The 20,224-nt window shown below is 38.7% G+C and overlaps 1 protein-coding gene and 1 non-coding gene across 3 annotated transcripts in view; one reads left to right on the top strand and one right to left on the bottom strand.

The window, feature by feature from the left end:
* Positions 1 to 1,748: 1,748 nt before the first annotated feature.
* The window catches only part of NFU1 (NFU1 iron-sulfur cluster scaffold), a 28,332-nt gene continuing 9,856 nt past the window's right edge, over positions 1,749 to 20,224 (top strand). Inside the window, exons 1-5 of one of the 2 annotated variants that reach the window (XM_029231754.1) lie at positions 1,749 to 1,866; positions 4,090 to 4,190; positions 7,641 to 7,776; positions 13,949 to 14,015; positions 17,636 to 17,762. In XM_029231754.1, coding sequence (XP_029087587.1) covers positions 1,805 to 1,866; positions 4,090 to 4,190; positions 7,641 to 7,776; positions 13,949 to 14,015; positions 17,636 to 17,762 — 493 coding nt within the window. In that variant the 5' untranslated portion in view covers positions 1,749 to 1,804. The remainder of the gene's footprint in view (positions 1,867 to 4,089; positions 4,191 to 7,640; positions 7,777 to 13,948; positions 14,016 to 17,635; positions 17,763 to 20,224) is intronic. The other variant, XM_029231755.1, reaches the window with a different exon arrangement.
* LOC114901175 lies at positions 19,691 to 19,797 on the bottom strand. The gene has a single exon (XR_003795056.1). It is a non-coding gene; the product is annotated as a U6 spliceosomal RNA (small nuclear RNA).

The following is a 20,224-nucleotide window of genomic DNA, read 5'->3' on the forward strand; positions in this document are numbered from 1 at the left end:
TTTAATCCAGTTTTTGCAAGGGAGAGAAACATATTTTGGTGGCTGACTGAAATGCTAATTGGCATAACTCCCTGAAGTTTGTCAATTAATTGAAGTTTGTCAATTAATCACACACACACACAAAAATCGTAAGAGTACTACCTGGAATGAGGTCCCCCAAAGCACCAACACTTAAGAGGTGGGCAGATGAAATCCTGCAAAGGAGAAAGGAGAAGGAGTAACCAAAAAAATAATAGGAAAAATTGGCAGTTGTGGTGCCAGGGAAGCCAAGGAATCAGATTATGAAAGGGAGGGAGAGACCCTCAGCATTCCATGTTCCAGAGGTCAAGAAAGGTAAAACCCAAGAAAGATCCTTCAGGTTCAGCAACATGGATGATGTGGGTGGTCTTGTCTAGATCAGCTCCCCTCCCCACACCGGTGGGACACAGAAGGCTGCTTTCAGTGGTTTGAAGAGTGGGAGGTGAAAAACTAGAGACTAAAAGTGTAGACAACTCTTTCATCCCATTCGACTTTGCAGGGGGAAGAAAAAGTGGTGGTTTTAAGGTGGTTTGGGGCAAGGCAGGATTTTTCTTATGGGAAGGAACAGATAAGAGAGGGAGAAGTTGAAGACAGCAAGATGGTTCCTAACTGGGGCATGTTCTTGGGTGGAAGAGCCACATTGCACACTTGATTCAAGGTCTAGAAGAGAGTAAAGGGGAAAGCCGTGGATGACACTGAGGTCTAGAATGGGTCAGCAAAGACAGAAGACAACACGCAGCCTTGAGAATGTAAGATGCACTCAGAGGAGGCTCACGTGTCCAGCCCCAGAGCAGCCACAGCCTGAAGCCCCGCCCACCCCCTTAGAGGCCTCCCCTTCCATGTGGTCTCAACTTGTCCGACAACAGGTGTGTTGTTTCCCTTACAGAAACCAGTCCTCTGTGTATATCTTCTAGAACAGTGCTTCTCAAACGTTAGCCTGCATCAGAATCACCTGGAGGGTTTGTTAAAGCAGATTACTGGACCCCAGCTCCAGAGATTGTGATTCAGTAGGTCTAACGTGCTGTGTGATAATTTGCACTTCCCACGTGTTCCCATGCGGTTGCTGCCCTCAGTCCACATTTTGAGAACAGCTGTCCTAGAGAAAGCTTTTTACCCCAGTAAGATCCTGGAGAATAGTTAACGAACTTTTGTACTTTGCTCTGGAAATCACTCAATACTCATGCTTATACAGCAAAAGGCAGCTCCACACGAGGTGAGTTCTCTGTGCTTGTTGGTCCAACATGACCGAGTCCACAAACCCAGCCTAACCCAGGTCCACAGGGGCCCCATGGGAGAAGAGCAGGCAGCTCGCTGGAGAAAGGCGAGAACCTTCCCAGGGTATGCTTCAGGGCATCTTTTGAGACAGTCACTGAACTGGGCCTGCATGGCAAACAGGTTCCTACCAGAGGCAATGGGCGGGTCTAGAATGTTCCGCAGGATCAGGCTGTGCAAACGCAGCACCTATCAAGTGGGAAAAGCAATGTACTGTTTCGCGCATGCGTGCGGAGTCCCTCGTGCTTGCTTGAGGACGCCTGCGCAAGCTTCGCAAGCATTTCTTTTTTCCCCCGTTTCCCAGCCTCGGGAAGTAGGTAGGTAATGATTTCAAACAGCCGACGCAAGCCCGCCCCGCTCATCCGCAGCAGAGCCGCGCGCGGCCGGTAGGGTGCGCTATCCACGGTGCCTTGCCAGATCCCGGCCGGCCTGCGCCTGCGCGGGGCTTGAGCGCCGCTGCGAAGGCTGTGGGGGAGTGGAGCGGCCTATCCCACACCTGCGCACTCGTACCAAGATGGCGGCGGCGGCCCTCCTGGGCTGGGGAGCTGCGGCGGCTGCCGCTGGGCTGCGGAGGCGGTAAGTGGTGAGCCCGGGGCTGCGTATAGCGGTACCGCTGGGCTTAGCCAGCAGAGCGGTCGCCTCCCCGCCCGCCCTCTCTTACACCAGGTGGGGAGAAGTGCCCCTGACCTTGCCTTTGGGTCCACCCCCATCGCCGAAGTTGGGGGTTTAAACCCTGAGGTGGGCAGCTCTCGGTGAGGCAGCTCTGCGACCCGGTTCTGGCGGGCCCTGCCGGCCTTGTCCCAGGCTCCGAGACCCGGTGCCTGAGTCCCTGTGGTGGGGAGACTCTCAGAGACCGGCTGTAGGGACCCCACAGAGGAGCTGTTTTTAAATCGGGGCCCCTCCAGCCCCTCCACCCCGTGCATGCGCTCTGCCTTTTAAACACAAAATCAGAACGTCAAAATGTCACTCATTTTCTTAGTGAGGCCTACCTAGAAGGGGAACGTGACCTATCTGAAGTCACACAGCATCTAAGTGCTGGAACTCCAGATTTCCGCGCCCCACCAACCAAACCCACTCCGTTCCCTTGTCTTTCCTCTTTCCGTTTGCCCTGTCTTTGCGTTTGGCTTCCCAGGGACATCTGTTAACACTGGTTAGGTGAAAGGCACTGAGGACGTTAAGTAGATTGTTGTACCCTGGTTTCTCTTATGGAACAAAAGGAGAAGAGGGCCTAGCAAGGGTTGAGCTCCTGAGTGTTTGTTAGGGGTTTTAGTGCTAATGATGCTCTTGAAGTTGAAATGCGTTTCCTAAAATAATTAGGTTTGCAGAAGGATTTTTTGTTAGTCACCTCCTGTTTCCCTCTCTTATTTTTGAGTAGATGTCTTCCTGGAATAATTTAACTCACCTTTACTATTTTATTACTGTAAACCCATCTCCGTCAGAATATACAAAAACCCATCTCCATTCTGCCTTTTCCGTGGGCTGAAAGGAAATTTCCGTATTCCAGGTGTAGTTCCGTCCTCGGTGTACTTCCATATTGCAAGGTATCCAAGATTTAGGCAGTGTGCTATAGATAAAAATGCTTTCACCCCAAATCTGAATTCCATTTAATGAATAATTGTTGGGCACCTATCGCATACTAATAATAGTGGTAGCTAACATTTATTGAACACATACTACATGGCCTAGCACTGTTGTAAGCACTTTACATGGATTATCTGGATCCGTGTTTGCCCCAGTCTTTATGAGTTAGCGGTGAATATTAACTTCATTTTAGAAATGAGGAACTGAGGTAGGTCATCATGCTAGTGGCTAGGGACAAAAATGAAGACAGTCCCTCCTCTTTATGAGTTTGCAGGTTGAAAATAATCAGAGAAACGTAAAAAACAAAAAGTGATCATAAATATGCTTAAAATTCCTCAGTGACTCCTGTGAAATGAAAATTGGAATGGATGGCAATAGTATTTTAAAGTAAACTGCATTTTTTTCATGTAACTTGGTCAGATTTCTAAAATTTTTCACTAGTAACATCTCCTTTTGTTTACTTTTCTAGTAGTATTTGGTTTTCCCTTCTCCCTTTGTTTTTAATTAGTCAAATCCATGAAAAAAAAAAATAGCCAGTCAACACTTTGGAAGTTTTGTAACTTCGGTTATTTCATTCTGATTATATTCAGAGTAAAATAACCAAAGTTACAAAGCAGCATCAATATGTTTCCAGTCAGAAAGCACGTATAGACTGTTGACTTCTTTAGCAGTTTGGTGGAGAATAGTATATTTTCGATTAGACTTTTGGAGGTATTGAAATGCCTTTCAAAACAAATAGCATAGGTTGTCTCTTTCCATGGAAACATGGTGGTAGAGACAGAAAAGGAGGAAGACTTTTCACTGTATTTACTTTTCTTCCCTTTGAATTTTGAACCATGTGACTCTATCACTTAGTTGTTTTTAAATCTAAAATGGGAAAAACAGTTTGTAGCTCTTTGCCTCCTTCATGCATACGTAAGAGTCTGGAACTCCAGGTTATAAATCACTAATGTAAATGCATTTCTGTTTCTTTACACCAGGTATTGTATATTCTATATACACTCAGTTATAAAGGCTGTAAATCTCCCCTTGAGCTCTTGTTTTTAAATTGTTTGTAGATATTGCTTGTGTGAGGGAGTGGAAATAATGTTGTGGATGGAAAATGAAAATTCATCTTTGTTATTATTTTCATTACGGTTGTTTTATATATGAGAAGTAGAAACTTGAGCTTAAGAGATTATCTCTTAAAATGTCATTTTTATTTGTTTTTAAATGTAGATTCTGTCATATGATGAATCCATATACCATTAAGAAAGAGCCTCTGCATCAGTTTGTCCAGAGACCCCTTTTCCCACTCCCTGCAACCTTATGTAACACAGGTAAAATTTCATCTCTTTTAGAGCAAACTGCCTGAATGAAATTTTGTGGGTCATGAACAATGAGAATTTGTAAATTTTCTATTCAGATGCCTATAAAAAGAATATAACATTTTTTCTGCCATAAATTACACTTTGCTATAATTATTTGCTTACACATATCATTTGACCTTAAATTTCAAGAATCCTGAATACAGTGTCCAGTACTTCTATGAAATCTCAGTTTCTTGTGTAACACATCTTCTGGAACATAAGAGTTGCTCAATAAATGATTTCTGAAACAAAAATATAGAAAGAAGTTACAAATGGGTTTGTGTTTCAAAGAATCATATGTATTTTAAGCTATTGCCCTCCTTATTTTGATAAGAATACCTCTAAAATCAGTAAGTTTCTAGCTTTCACCCAGGCCTTAGGACATAGTACTTTGAATGTAGTTTTTCTTTTTTTGTCAACATTAATCACTATGGTTTTGTTGACAGTCTTGTTGATGTTACATGCTTTTATTTTCTTTAATGTTGGAAATAAGTATGAAGATAGGATTTGAAAATTTTTGCAATATGACCACTGTCACGTGGTTAGGGAACCTTGTCGGGGAGGGTGTGTGTATGTGTGCCTGTCTGTCTGTGAATGCCTACCTATATGTGCTTATGGAGCTGTAAGAATTGGGATTCAGCTCTTGGTCCATCTCCATTTCCATCACTACCTTGAACTCCTCATTGTGGCCATGCTACTCTGGAAGGTGGCTAACTCTGGCTAATGCCATGAGTTGGATCAGGGTAGAGACCTTACCTCTTCTGTATCCTGGGGCAAGAACAGGAGTGCCAGTTCCTGTCTCCTTGAGTCACAGAAGAATTTAGGCATAAATATTGAGCAACTCAGCATCTTAAGCTACTTTAATTAGACTTTTAAATTTTGTAGAACTGAATTATGTGGTCATCTAGGCTTTTCACATTGGAAACCTGCTGATTTTAGTCTTTGATATTGACTTCAAGCACCATTAATTTATACTTGAGGGGGAGCTTATGCCTACCTTTTTATCTGTTACCTATTATACCAAGCATAATAGGAAAGATTATTTTACAAGAGTCTTTCTCTCCTGTTGTAACCGTTATGACACTTTCAGAGGATCTTTCTGGATGATGGATCTGAGAGTCATTTTTGAAATACCTAATTTAACCCAGTTTAGGCTATGACTGGAATGATTTTGTTAATACCTAGTCAAATTACTTTTTTTGAAGTACCTTTGTTCATTGTTAAAATTTATGTAGTGATATCATATATTTATCATATTTTCTATTTCAGACATATGTAGATTATACTCGCTTAAATAATTTTTTACATTTATAGTCCTTCAGGTGTTTCTAAAAATTTTTCTTTCTGCATGTATAGTTTTACACAAATGGACTGAGTAGAATAAAGCCAGATTTAATTCTTCAAATATTGGTGGAGTGCCTAATATGTGCAGAGATTTTGGTTACCAATAAATTATTAAGAAAGGCCACAGAGATGATTGGTCAGAGCCAGGGTTAAAAGAACCTTGTTTTCTGTATATTTACAGAAAGTGGCAGCAGCACTTTATATAATGTTCCATCTGAAAAATTGTTCCCTTGTAGTGCAGATTGTCAGAGGAATTTATTGGTTGGAAGTATAAATATTTTAAATCAAGTCCTTCAACACTGAGGTTATCATTTTTCATTTTTTTCTTTTTTAGGATTTGCCTGGTCACCAAGTCACCAACTAATATCTTTACAGGACAGTGACTTAAGCAAAACGTATGGGAGTTTAGTTTCAGTTTCTGCTTTACCAAGGAAATGACTCAATATCAGTTAGCTGGAACTGCATGGCGAGGTGCAAAAACAATCTCAGCTGTCAAATTAGAATCTTCTCTTTTAACAGTTAAGAAAAGCATTTTTATACCAACCATATGTTTTGCCAAATTTAATCTCTTTCTAATTTAAAATAAAACTGTTGTTTTTTGATATTTTACTCTTTCTTAAGATATGTGATATGAAGATTATGATAGGATAGAAAGACTGATCTTAAGTATATTTTTCTTTTATGCTTGGCACTAATACTTATGGAGTGGTAGTATGCACAGTGGTTAAACAAGTCAGTGCTGGAAAATTGGCCAGGCTTGAATCCTGGCTCTGTCACTTAACTAGCCGAGTGACTTGGAGCTTTAGTTTCCTCATTTATGAATTAGGATAAAAACAGTGCCTCCTTGGCAGGATGTAAGGATTAAATGATATAATTCACATAAAGTGCTTAGCACCATGCCCAGCACATGATAATTACTCAATAAATTAACTTATTTCCATATACTGCTCTAAGAAGAGAATTGGGTGGTGCTATTTGTTTTTTTTTTTTTTAAGTCAGAAGGTTTATTTTCATAATAAGTAACCAGAGCCTGTTTAATAGTTTTAAACTTTTAAAACCTCAGTATTATCTTTTTGTCCTACGAGCTGTTATCATAATAGCAAGGTAGGAAATTAAAGATTCTTTTATTCTCAATCTGATCATGGCCCTAGAAGGAACAGAGAAGAAAAGAATCTCTAAAGATAATTTTTTTTAATTTAATTTTTTTTTTTTTTGCGGTACGCGGGCCTCTCACTGTTGTGGCCTCTCCCGTTGCGGAGCACAGGCTCCGGATGCGCAGGCTTAGCGGCCATGGCTCACGGGCCCAGCTGCTCCACCACATGTGGGATCCTCCCGGACCGGGGCACAAACCCGTGTCCCCTGCGTCGGCAGGCGGACTCTCAACCACTGCGCCACCAGGGAAGCCCTCTAAAGATAGTTTTAAAATATTCTAGAAAGTAATTCTCATAGATTCCCACCTACATGATAATTTATAATGTCACTAATTCTATACCTTTGGACAAGTTACTTAACTCTTAGTGACTTAACAAGTTACTTATCTCTAAGCCTCAGTTTCTTCATTTGTAAAATGGGAACAATAATACATTCTTCATAGGATTGTTAAAGGCTTAAGTATATATAAAGCACTCAGCCCTGTCTCTGTAATAAGTAAGCATAAAATAAATATCATTTGTTATTATAAATTTATTTATTTTAAAAAATGTTAGCACTTTGGAAAGTGATGATGATTTATTATTATAGCTAATTTGGTATTGAGTTACCAAATAGAATCCATCTAAGGCTCCTGAATTATGATATGCCTTCCTACTTAACGTGTAGGATATTGCTAGAATCTGTTGAGTAACAAAACTATCTAAATAATTAGTATTAATATAAAATTCAATGAAGTCATCCTAAATATTTTGATAAATTTGTTGCTTAACAATTCTTACTCTGTAAGCTTGGGCAATAAAGCTTTATATTCTTTTTTTCTAATTTTCTGTATTTCTTTTGGTTCTCTGAAAATGAGCACTTCATAGTCCATAAACTTGTTAACATTTTTTTCTAGAATAACATTCTTTCTTTTTTCTCTTTTAGTGAGATACATGTTTATTCAAACACAAGATACCCCAAATCCCAACAGTTTAAAGTTTATTCCAGGAAAACCAGTTCTTGAGACAAGGACCATGGATTTTCCCACACCAGCTACAGCATTTCGCTCCCCTCTGGCTAGGTATAGTACTATTTTTAATTTGCTTTTACCAAGAAACGTAAATAACTGACTTCGGGGGTTAAGGTATCCTTTTTTAGCTATTTTACTTTTATGTGCATTGCATCTTTTCAGTATAGAGATTATTTTCTTTTCAGGTGAGAGATAAAGAAAAGTAAGAGTTGATATTAGGAAACCCTTCTCCTGAAAAGGGATGTACTTAAGAGATCTGCAGCATGACTAAATAAGAATTTATATTTTTCCTTTAAAAAAATCTATCAAAATGATAATATGGCAGGACTTACCTGGTGGTCCAGTGGTTAAAACACCACGCTTCCAATGCAGGAGGTGTGGGTTCGATCCCTGGTTGGGGAACTAAGATCCCACGTGCCATGTGGCAAAAAAAAAAAAAAAAAAAATGAGGCAGATATCCATTCTAAATCTTTAAAATCCTGTTTTTAGAAAACAATAATAACATGATCATTTTATTCTCAAGGATAGCTGGATTTCTAGATGTTTCAAAATGTAATAGTTTCTAAAATATTCCTCTCAGAACTATAAATGATAATAGTTATCAGATGTGGCATGATTTTTTAATAAACTAGTGAGTGGTGACAGTTTTTATTTTTTATTTATTTTTTATTGAAGTATAGTTGATTTACAATATTGTGTTAGCTTGAGGTGGATAGCAAAGTGATTCAGTTATTTTTCTTTCCAGATTATATTCTATTATAGTTATTAAAAGATACGGAATATAATTCCCTGTGCTATGTAGTAGATCCTTGTTGCTTATCTATTTTAGGTAGTCCTTATCTGTTAATCCCATACTCCTAATTTGTCCCTCCCTCTCTATCCCCTTTGGTAACCGTAAGTTTGTTTTCTGTGTCTTTGAGTCTTCTTCTGTTTTGTATATAGATTCATTTGCATTATTTTTTAGTTTCCACATATAAGTGATATCATACAGTATTTGTCTTTCTCTGTCTGACTTACTTCGTTAATATTCTCTAGGTCCATCCGTGTTGCTGTAAATGGCATTATTTCATTCTTTTTAATGACTGAGTAGTATTCCATTGTACATGTGTACCACATCTTCTTAAGTCAGTTGTCTGTTGATGGGCACTTGGGTTGTTTCCATGTCTTGGCTATTGTAAATAGTGCTGCTGTGAATATTGGGGTGTGTGTATCTTTTGGAATTAGAGTTTTCATTTTTTCTGGACATATACCCAGGAGTGGGATTGTTGGATCATATGATAGCTCTATTTTTAGTTTTTTAAGGAACCTCCATACTGTTTTCCATAGTGGCTGCACCAATTTACATTCAGTGGTGACAGCTTTTAAATTCACTAAAGACATGTTAAATGTATGTCTAATGATAAAGCACAAACAATAAAATTATAAAACCCCTCTTTAACTGATAGCTAGAGAAGTTATTTATAATAAGAAATGTTAGGTCAATCACATCAACTGAAATTTTTGGTAACGTAAGACTGATACTGATTGCCAAGGATATTGGGAAAATAAAACTTAGATAACTATTTCTGTATACATACAGCCATTTAATGTGTCTCATTTAGGGGAGCCAGGAATATGCTTATCTCAGGAATCGTTTTTAAAGTTTCTAATTAATAAATATGCACATTTCCTTCGACCTAAACATACCACTTCTTGGAATATATCTTAGAGCATTTGTTTTTTATACTTTTTAATACAAGCCACAGTAATAAACTTTTTTTTTTAACATCTCTATTGGAGTATAATTGCTTTACAATGGTGTGTTAGTTTCTGCTTTATAACAAAGTGAATCAGCTATTAAACATCTTATATTATGACTCGCTATATACATACACACATATACATACACAGAAATACATAAATATGTACATATACGTATGTATATATAGGTATGAAACAAGTGTTTGATGGGGCAATTTTCACCTTTATAAGGTATAAAACATTCTTTTTTTAATAAATTTATTTATTTATTTATTATATATATTTTTTTGCGGTACATGGGCCTCTCACTGTTGTGGCCTCTCCTGTTGCGGAGCACAGGCTCCGGATACGCAGGCTCAGCGACCATGGCTTACGGGCCCAGCCGCTCCGGGGCACGAACCCGTGTCCCCTGCATTGGCAGGCGGACTCTCAACCACTGCGCCACCAGGGAAGCCCTATAAATTTTTTTTTTATTTATTTGTTTTTGTCTGCATTGGGTCTTCATTGCTGCACGTGGGCTTTCTCTAGTTGTGGCGAGTGGGGCTACTCTTTGTTGCGGTGCACAGGCTTCTTATTGTGGTGGCTTCTCTTGTTGCGGAGCACGGACTCTAGGCGCACAGGCTTCAGTAGTTGTGGCACGTGGGCTCAGTAGTTGTGGCTTGCGGGCTCTAGAACGCAGGCTCAGTAGTTGTAGCACACGGGCCTAGTTGCTCCACAGCATGTGGGATCGTCCTGGACCAGGGATCGAACCTGTGTTCCTGCATTGGCAGGCGGATTCTTAACCACTGCGCCACCAGGGAAGTCCCTAAAGCAGTCTTATATTTCCTTTCTGGTGCTTTTTATATTATTCTGTTCTGTTCTGTTTTATTTTATTAGATAAAATCCTGGTCACTATATAATTGATTTTACGACTCACTGGTGGTTTTGAAAAACACTACCTTAGAGAACAGCCACATATATACATAAGGAGTGTGCAGGTATGTTCATTGCAGCCTTGTTGGTAATGGTAATAAGTTAGAAACAACCTAAATATTCATCGGTAGGAAGAGTTAGATAAACTTTGTTTGTCCACAGTCTGCATGGACAAACAATAAAACAATAAAAAGGATGAGGTGGACTCATATTTACTGAATGACCTCTAAGACATACTTGTTATTGAAGAAAGCAAGTTGCAGAACAATGAATACATTATGATTATTATGTGTACGAAAACAAAAAACAGAAAACAACAAAAATGCACTGATAAAGAGGTCTGGAAGAATGTACACGAAACTGATAACAGTGGATTTGGGAAGGGTGGTCAAGAGGCATTTTCACTCTCTATGTATAGTTTGAAGTGTTTACATCACGTACAAGCTCACATATTTTGTATTTTAAAAAATGTAAAAATAAAAAAGCCCAAACTGATTCAGTTACAGATTAGTTGGAGATTATTTCTGTCAGATGTTCAGTTGGCAAAAATCCCCATTTCTCCGGTTTATAGAATTTATTATCTTCAGTCAGCCTTGTTTTTGTTGTTTAGCAGAGAATGTTTTTACTGTAAGGTAGAACGTAAGCTTCATGAGGATGGAAACCAGTCTGTTCCGCTTGTTGTTGTATCCCTAGTGCTTAGTACAGTGTCTGCTACTCAGCAAGTATTCAAATACTAGTTGAATGAATGAATAAAGAGTAATGTATCTTACTTCAGGGAGGCATTTGACATGTTTCTTCCTGTCCTTGTAGACAAGACAAAGAAATGTAAAAAGAGGGTAAACCTGTCTTCGGGGACATGTAAAAGGGCTCTGAATCCCTGTAGTTGGCATGTTTATTCAGGACTTTTTTTAAAATCAGCAACATTAATAAAGATATAATTATCAGTTTTTCAGATGAGAGGATTTGCTTATCTGTTGGATGGCAAAATTCAGAGACATTTTTGAAAGTTTTATTAGGCTTAAAGCAAATAAGATAAAGGCCTAACAGAAATAAATATTAAGCCGTGTGTTTAAATTTTCTAAATGAATAGCACAATTATGGGATAGAAGAACCTGACCTTTCAGTTAGTCATGTTGGATATGATGCAATGCTTAAAAAAGTCAGTCGAGCTTTAACAGAGTCCTAGTGTCCAGCCAAGAGAGGTAATAGTCTTTGTACTCTGAACAAGTTAGACTACATTTGGGATAGTGTTTTCATATTTTATTTTGGACATTGACAAGTTGAAATTGTCCCAAGGAGAGTAACCTAAATAACAAAGCATGTCTAATAATGTTTGAAACTCCTGTTTCCGCTTTTTCTTTCTTTTAGGGACAGAACCTGTGAACTCTTTCCTAAAGCAGTCTCCATGATACGGACCATAGATCAGGTGTATTCCTTTGCACAGTCCTTTCATTTGGGAAAAAAAAAAAAAGCTTTGCTGATAGTGCTAATCAAGGGTCCTACTTAAAGGTCTGTGCTTTGGTTTATGGATCATAAGCTGCAGCCAAAAATCTTGTGACCACTTGCAAATTTAACATGGAGTGGTTGTGTAAAGGACTTAGATGACATAGTTGCAGACAAATTCCTAAATAATTTCAAAGCAGTAATTTTGATAGCATTCTTGCAATGGTAGACAAAGAAAAGGAAACTGTAACCTTCTTTGGGGTATGTCAGCTTTTGTTGCTAAGGCTGGGAAAAAAGAAACTGCTTTAGAGAGTCTACTAGGTGTGGTACATATGTCAGTGATTGGGGAAGGAAGCTGTAATTCAAAATTCCTTGAAGGGCTTTTTCAAATTATCATCTGCCCTTCATTCTCTCACAGGATTCTAAAAAATTAGCTTTACTGACGTATAATTTACATGCAATAAAATTCACCAATTTTAAGTGAGTTTTGATAAGTATATATAATTGTGTAACCACCAAGAAAATAAAAATATAAAACATCTTTATCACTGTAAAAGATCCCTCATTTCCCTTTGCTTTCAGTCTCTTCTTGCTTCACCTCCACACCCTGCTAACTTTCTTTTTATGGCAATGACTTTTAATTTTTAAATTTTTATTAAAAAACTTTTTTCCAGCTTCTGTGAGATGTAATTGACATAAAGCGTTGTTTAAGGTATACAACATGACGACTTGATATACATATACATTGTGAGATGATTACGTAGAAAGGTTAACACACCTGTCACTCTGGCAGCTATTGATATTCTTTACACCACTACCGTTTTGCCTTTTCTAGAGTTTCATATGAATGGAACCAGATAGTCTTTTGTGTTTGGCTTCTTTCATTTAGTATAATGATTTTGAGAGTCATCCTTGTCCTTGTGTGGATCTATAGTTCATTTCTCTTTATTGCCAAGTAATACTACATTGTATGGGTATTCCCAGTTTGCTTAGTCATTCCTCAGTAGATGGACATTTCCAGATTTTTTTGTTTTTGGTATTGTAAATAAAGCTGCTATAAAGATTCATGTGCAGGGCTTCCCTCATGGTGCAGTGGTCAGGAATCCACCTGCCAGTGCAGGAGGCACGGGTTCGGGCCCTGGTCTGGGAAGATCCCACATGCCGTGGTGCAACTAAGCTGTGTGCCACATCTACTGAGCCTGCGCTCTAGCGCTTGTGAGCCACAACTACTGAGCCCGCATGCCACAAGTGCTGAAGCCCGCGTGCCTAGAGCCCGTGCTCCGTGGCAGGAGAGGCCACTGCAGTGAGAAACCCGAGTGCTGCGGTGAAGAGTGGCCCCCGCTCGCTGCAACTCTAGAGGACCTGCATGCAGGTCCGAAGCGGCAAAAGTAAATAAATAAATTTTAAAAAAGAGATTCAGGGCTTTCCTGGTGGCGCAGTGGTTGAGAGTCTGCCTGCCGATGCAGGGGACACGGGTTCATGCCCCGGACTGGGAAGATCCCACATGCCGCGGAGCGGCTGGGCCCGTGAGCCATGGCCGCTGAGCCTGCGCATCCGGAGCCTGTGCTCCGCGACGGGAGAGGCCACAACAGTGAGAGGCCCGCATACCACAAAAAAAAAAAAAAAAAAGAGATTCACATGCAAGTCTTCATGGAGCATACGTTTTCATTTCTCTTGGGTAAATAACTAGGAGTGGGATTGCTGGATTGTAGGGTAAGAGGATGAAACAAGATTGGCCATGATTTGCTAATTGTTAAAACTGGTGATGACTGTGTGGAGGTTCTTTTACACTTCTCTCTACTTTTATGTATATTGTAGACCAGGGGTTCCCAACCCCCGGTCCGTGGCCTGTTAGGAACCAGGCCGCGCAGCAGGAGGTGTGCTGTGGGCAACCGAGGGAAGCTTCATTTGCCGTTCCCCATCGCTCCCCATCACTCACATTACCACCTGAACCTTCCCCACCATCGCTCGCATTACTGCTGGAACCATCTCCCACCCCTCCCCCCCGTCCGTGGAAAAATTGACTTCCACGAAACTGGTCCCTGGTGCCAGAAAGGTTGGGGACTTCTGTTGTAGACTTTTCCATAATAAAACATTTTATTATCTCTTTTTAAAAATTTTTTCACAGGCAGTTATTTAGGATTGAAGGAGTAAAAAGTGTCTTCTTTGGACCAGATTTCATCACTGTCACAAAGGTAAGCATAGGATTATGTAAAATAAGATGTGACATAGTTTTAGTTTTTTCTGAGTCCAGTGCCCCTCTCCAGAATATCCATTCTTGATGTGTTCTACACATACTGTTATTAAAAATCTCAAATTAGTTTTACTTCTCACATTTCTCAAGTTAATTATTTAATAGAATTTTCAAGTTGAAATTAACTGTAGTCCAGATCCCTCATTTTTCAAAAGAGAAAAACTTGAGCTTCAGAGAGTTAAATGCAGTGTCCAAGACTGTATAGGTGGCCTCCAGCAGGACCAAGACTCAACCTTGGCAGGACTAAAATTTAGGCTTCCAAGTATAATTTTTACTAATTCTTAATTTACATTGATAGAGTAAAAAGAGAAGCAAATAAATGATCAAATATATATATATTTGGCCTACAGAATGATTACCTGTCTCCTTTCAAAATGAGCCTTTATAAAATGGCATCTGGCACATTCTGCCAGCCTACCATCCTGCAGTAACACTTCAGAGCTTCACAGACAAGAGCAGTGGATTGTGTACTTCTGCAACACTTGGATAACCTCTTAATGTCAAAAAATCAAGCTAAATATGCTACCCATCCGACATCTAAGGTCATATTTGCTAGAAAAGACTGTTTCATTTTTAAGTCTACTAGATTAATGAGAAATGAACCATATAAATTTGAACTGTACTTATCCTTTTAAATTTGTAATTGATATGTATGCACTGAACTTAATCACTTGCCCAATTTTGCATCAAAATCAAAAGTATTCAGTTAGCTCCTCTTAAGCAGTTTGAAAGGATTACTCTTGAGTTCTTGCTGCACCACGAAAGGGGACATACTGAGTTATCAGCATGTTACATCTAGTCTAGTACTCTCTTGCAGCTGTTTATATGAGGAGGAGGATTAGGATTTTCTTCCATGCTGGCAATCCCAGTGGCTGTGGTTGTTCACACAAATATCCGGATTATAAAATGTTCTTCCCGGTTGTTTAAAGTGTTATTTTTTCTAAATTCTCAGAAAACCCTTTCTTGACCGTATTACTGATAGTGGTAACTCCCCCCAGGCACTTATTACCTTATTTTCTTCATTACACTTATCTCTTAATGATATTGTTTATTTTTATTACCTCTCTTTCCGGCATTAGAGTGTAAACTCCATGAAGATAAAGATAGTCCATCTTGTTAAGCTCACCTACAACAATGCTTAGCACATAGTACGCATTCAAAGACATTTTTGTAGAAGGAAACAATGATGTAAAATTTCCTAAATTGAATTTTCAGGTTTCAAGTGGTTTCCCCCAAATGTAGGATTGTGGTGAGCAAATGTGTGCTCACCGATCTCTAGTCTTTACTTGTTTATAGACATTTGACCTATCTTTGTTATTCTTCAATTTTCCTTCTTTTTTCGTTTTATTTTATTTTTATTTTTGGCTGTGTTGGGTCTTCGTTTCTGTGCGAGGGCTTTCTCTAGTTGCGGCGAGCGGGGGCCACTCTTCATCGCGGTGCGCGGGCCTCTCACTGTCGCGGCCTCTGTTGTTGCAGAGCACGGGCTCCAGATGCGCAGGCTCAGTAGCTGTGGCTCATGGGCCTAGTTGCTCCACGGCATGTGGGACCTTCCCAGACCAGGGCTCGAACCTGTGTCCCCTGCATTGGCAGGCAGATTCTCAACCACTGCGCCACCAGGGAAGCCCCCCAATTTTCTTTCTTTGATGTTTTTTGAAGGAGAAAAAAGGACTAGCATTGCCAACATGTTTGATGTGGCGCTAGTGCTTTACATACATTATCTAATTTAATTCTTCTTTTTAAACGATTTTTAAATTGAAGTATAGTTAATTTACCGTGGTTTTTATTTTTACTTTTTTTTTTTTTGCTGTACGCGGGCCTCTCACTGTTGTGGCCTCTCCCCTTGTGGAGCACAGGTTCTGGACGCGCAGGCTCAGCGGCCACGGCTCACGGGCCCAGCCGCTCTGCGGCATGTGGGGTCTTCCCGGACCGGGACACGAACCCGTGTCCCCTGCATCGGCAGGCGGACCCTCAACCACTGCGCCACTAGGGAAGCCCTTTATTTTTACTTTTTAAAAATTTAATTCTTATAACTAGTTTTTCTCGTCTTCATTTTACAAATAGGAAATTATGTATTTTAAGAAGTTTTTATTTCTTTTACATATAGCCTATGTTATATAAATTTGGGGGGGGGATGAAAACGTGATTATAGCTTACAAAGGGTTTTTTTTTTTTCTTGATTCGTTTTTGGTAAGTCATCTTTTATTTCCCTTTCCCTTTGTAATTTAGTTAGCCTTTTTGAAATTTCTCCAGCTCCATTATTTTTTCTTAATGAAATGATATAACCAATAAATAATACTCCAAGTTAGGGCACACATTGATGTTTAATAGATAGACTGGTAGATTGATGTGCTTTCTTCCAATTGCCTTCCTCATCATGGACTATCGCATTTACCTGATAGCTTCAGTGATTGCCTGTTTCCCTTTCTAACTTGTAATTGATAATTCACAGGCTTCTTTATGCTTCGGTTTTTTTTCCCTAAATGTATATTTGCAGCTTATATGCTGCCTTTTTCTCATTCAGATAACTTCATAATATTTTTTTTCTTTTAATACCAATATTTCCCTATTCAGTAGAGCCCACTACTTACTGAAGCTCTAAGGTAGCCTTCTGATCCATCTTCCAAATAATTTATTAAAATGTTACCTAGAAATAGTACTCATTACCCATCACTAAGACGTCTCACTAATTTTGTTTTTGTATTCATAGTAGTGCCTGTTTTACCTTCTGTGTACTGTCTCTAAATTGGTTCTTAATCCATGACAAAAATAGACCCGTTTGTATACGAAGACTCACTTTTTAATAGTATTTAAGCATAGACCCTAGCTAACAGCCTCCTGAGAATCTAGACTGCCTCTAATAGTTTTTCGCCTAAAGAGCTCTCCTTTAAAAAATTAAAACAAAACATTCTGCCTTTCTCGTTTTAGATGTTAGTACTATTTGGGTACTATCAGTCTCTTTTTTTTAATGGAATCAACTAGTTGGCCAGATATAGAAGTGAAATAGTTACGGATTCTTTCTTACGGATACCAGTCTAGTTGACGGTCCACAAGTCCTCTAGTACAGTAGCCGTAGATAAGACACGTTATACTTATGGTTCAACAGTTATGTCATTGGGTTTCTTCAGTACTATTAAGTAATATACGTAAGTTGAATTTTTTTGAATAGTCATGGAATATCCTGTATAGTTCATCAAGCAGTTATATCCTATTTTATTAAAAGAATGGGAAGTCTCTTTATTACCCTCTTTAAACACAGAATCCATTCAGTATTTTAACTCTCTTCACCTCATGAAAAAACATCTTTTAGTCATTTTGGTATCCCCTCTATAGGGCATGTACATACAGCACACTTATTTGATGAATGAATGAATTGGGGGATGTTCTAAGATTGCATCTTCTGAAAGTCATTATAAGCGAGCTCCTTTAGGAACAGTAACTGACATATATTTTCCAGAAATGAGTGCTATAGAATATATATAGGGAAAGATTCTTAAAGGTATTGTTTTGTGTTTGTCTTTGCCCTTGGTTGAAAATGTAACGTTTTCCTTCAAATATTTATAGGAAAATGAAGAGTTAGACTGGAATTTACTGAAACCAGATATCTATGCTACAATTATGGATTTCTTTGCATCTGGCTTACCTTTAGTTACTGAGGAAACACCTTCAGGAGAAGCAGATAATGTGTTGGGTAATTAGTATTTATCTTTTTTTTTTAAACTGTTCTATTTTCTTCACATTTGTCTTGATTTCAGAAGTCATGGGACTACAGATTTTTATCATTGTACTATATTTAGCTCTGGAACCAATCCCAGAGGGGACAAAATTTCATGTGTAGTAGTTTCATCCATCATTTTATAAAACTTGTGTATAAATTGAATATATTATACAAAACTAAAATTTTCAATTATAAAAATTTTCAGGCATATAGAAAATAATATTATAATGCTCACCAATTTGCCCTCTTCTCAGATTTAACAAAGGTTAACTCTCCACCTTAATTGCTTTAGACTCATTTCTAAATAAAATATTAAAGACATAGCCAAAGACCCAGAACTCCCATCCCTTTTCCCTTTCTATTACAGAAATGTATGTAAATTTAGTTTGTTTTTAAACTTTTACTACACATGTAAGTCTCTGCAGGGAATTTATAGTATTGGTTTTTGTTCTTAAACTTTAAATAACTTGTGTTATATGCAACTTTCCTTTTTTCACATATTTTGAAATACACCCATTTATTTATTTTAAGTGCTGGATAGTATTCCATTATATGAATAAATTACAGTTAATTAATTTTTTCCTTTACTTATATCCAAGTAAATTGTGCTAATTTCTGTTACAAACATTGCTGCATTGGGTGTTCTTGTACAAGTCTCTTTGTGCATTTGTGGAAACCTGCTTTAGGGTACTTTTAGAGTATATTCCTAAAAGCAGAATTGCTGTATCGTAAATTGTTCTAATTTACATGCAAATTAGCAGTGTATAAGAATTTCAACTTTCTTATATCTTCATCATCACTTTGTGTTTACTTTTTTTTTTTAACCAATATGTTAGGGGTAAAATGGTGTCTTGTTTTAATTGCATTTCCTTGATTAATATTGAGCCTGAAGGTTTTCATATATACAAACATATGGCCAATATTCATGTGACTGGCCAATATTTTCCTTTTCAGTAAATTTCCTGTTCATAAACTTTGCTGATTTTTTAAAAAATTGAATTATGTGTCTTTTTTGTATTGGCTTTAGCAAGTTGGTTTTTTTTTTATATATTTATTTATTTATTTGTTTATATTTGGCTGTGTTGGGTCTTCATTGCTGTGCACGGGCTTTCTCTAGTTGCGGTGAGCAGGGGCCACTCTTTGCTGCGGTGCGCGGGCTTCTCACTGTGGTGGCTTCTCGTTACAGAGCATGGGCTCTAGGCGTGTGGCCTTCAGAAGCTGTGCCACGCGGGCTCAGTAGTTGTGTCTCACGGGCTCTAGAGCACAGGCTCAGTAGTTGTGGCGCACGGGCTTAGCTGCTCCATGGCATGTGGGATCTTCCCGGACCAGGGCTTGAACCCGCGTCCCCCTCATTGCCAGGCGGATTCTTAACCACTGCGCCACCAGGGAAGCCCTAGCAAGTTTTTAAAAAATATTCTGAGTATAAATCCTGAATATACTATATATAAATTAAGCATATTCATAGCAAATAACTTCTCCCTAACCATGCCTTATATTTTCACTATATTTAGGTTGTCTTTTGTCATTCAGAAATTTTTTCTTGGGCTTACCTGGTGACGCAGTGGTTAAGAATCTGCCTGCCAAGGCAGGGGACATGGGTTTGATCCCTGGCCTGGGAAGATCCCACATGCCATGGAGCAACTAAGCCTGTGCGCCACAAGTGCTGAGCCTCCACTCTAGAGCCCGCGTGCAACAACTACTGAAGCCCATGTGCCTAGAGCCTGTGCTCCACAGCAAGAGAAGCCGCAACAATGAGAAGCCTGCGCACTGCAACGAAGAATAGCCCCCGCTCACTGCAACTAGAGAAAGCCTGCTCACAGCAACGAAGACCCAACACAGCCAAAAATAAAAACAAACAAAAGTCCCATGTAAGAAAACAAGAAAGAAATTTTTTCTTATTTTAAAATATGGAACGTTTCACAAATTTGTGTATCATCTTTGCGAAGGGACCATGCTAATCTTCTCTGTATCATTTCAGTTTTAGTATTTGTGCTGCTGAAGCAAGCACAGAAGTTTTTCTTTTTAATGGAGTCGCATATTTTCGTCTTATCCTTTGTGGTTTCTGTTTTGTGTACATTGTTTTAATAAGTTATTGTATGTAAAGCACTTGGAAGAGTAACGTCACATGGATCTCAAATACTAGCTGTGATTATTATATTTGTTGTTGATGAAATTTTTCCTTTCTCCAATATCGTACAGATACTGTTTTTTGTGTGTGTGTGTGTGTGTGTGTGTATGTATATGTATACATATATCTACACACACACAAACATTTGTATAATCACCTTTAAATGAATCAATTTCACTTCTAGATAATATATATTCTAAATGAGTGATAAATGTACACAAGGCAACATGTGGAAGCATGTTCATTGAAATATTTTTAAAATATGTTAGCAGTTAAAAGGAGTGAACTTGATTAGGAGATATCAGTG

Source organism: Monodon monoceros, unplaced genomic scaffold, assembly GCF_005190385.1.
Source record: "Monodon monoceros isolate NGI ecotype Baffin Bay Population unplaced genomic scaffold, NGI_Narwhal_1 Super_Scaffold_19, whole genome shotgun sequence".
Classification (NCBI taxonomy): domain Eukaryota; kingdom Metazoa; phylum Chordata; class Mammalia; order Artiodactyla; family Monodontidae; genus Monodon; species Monodon monoceros.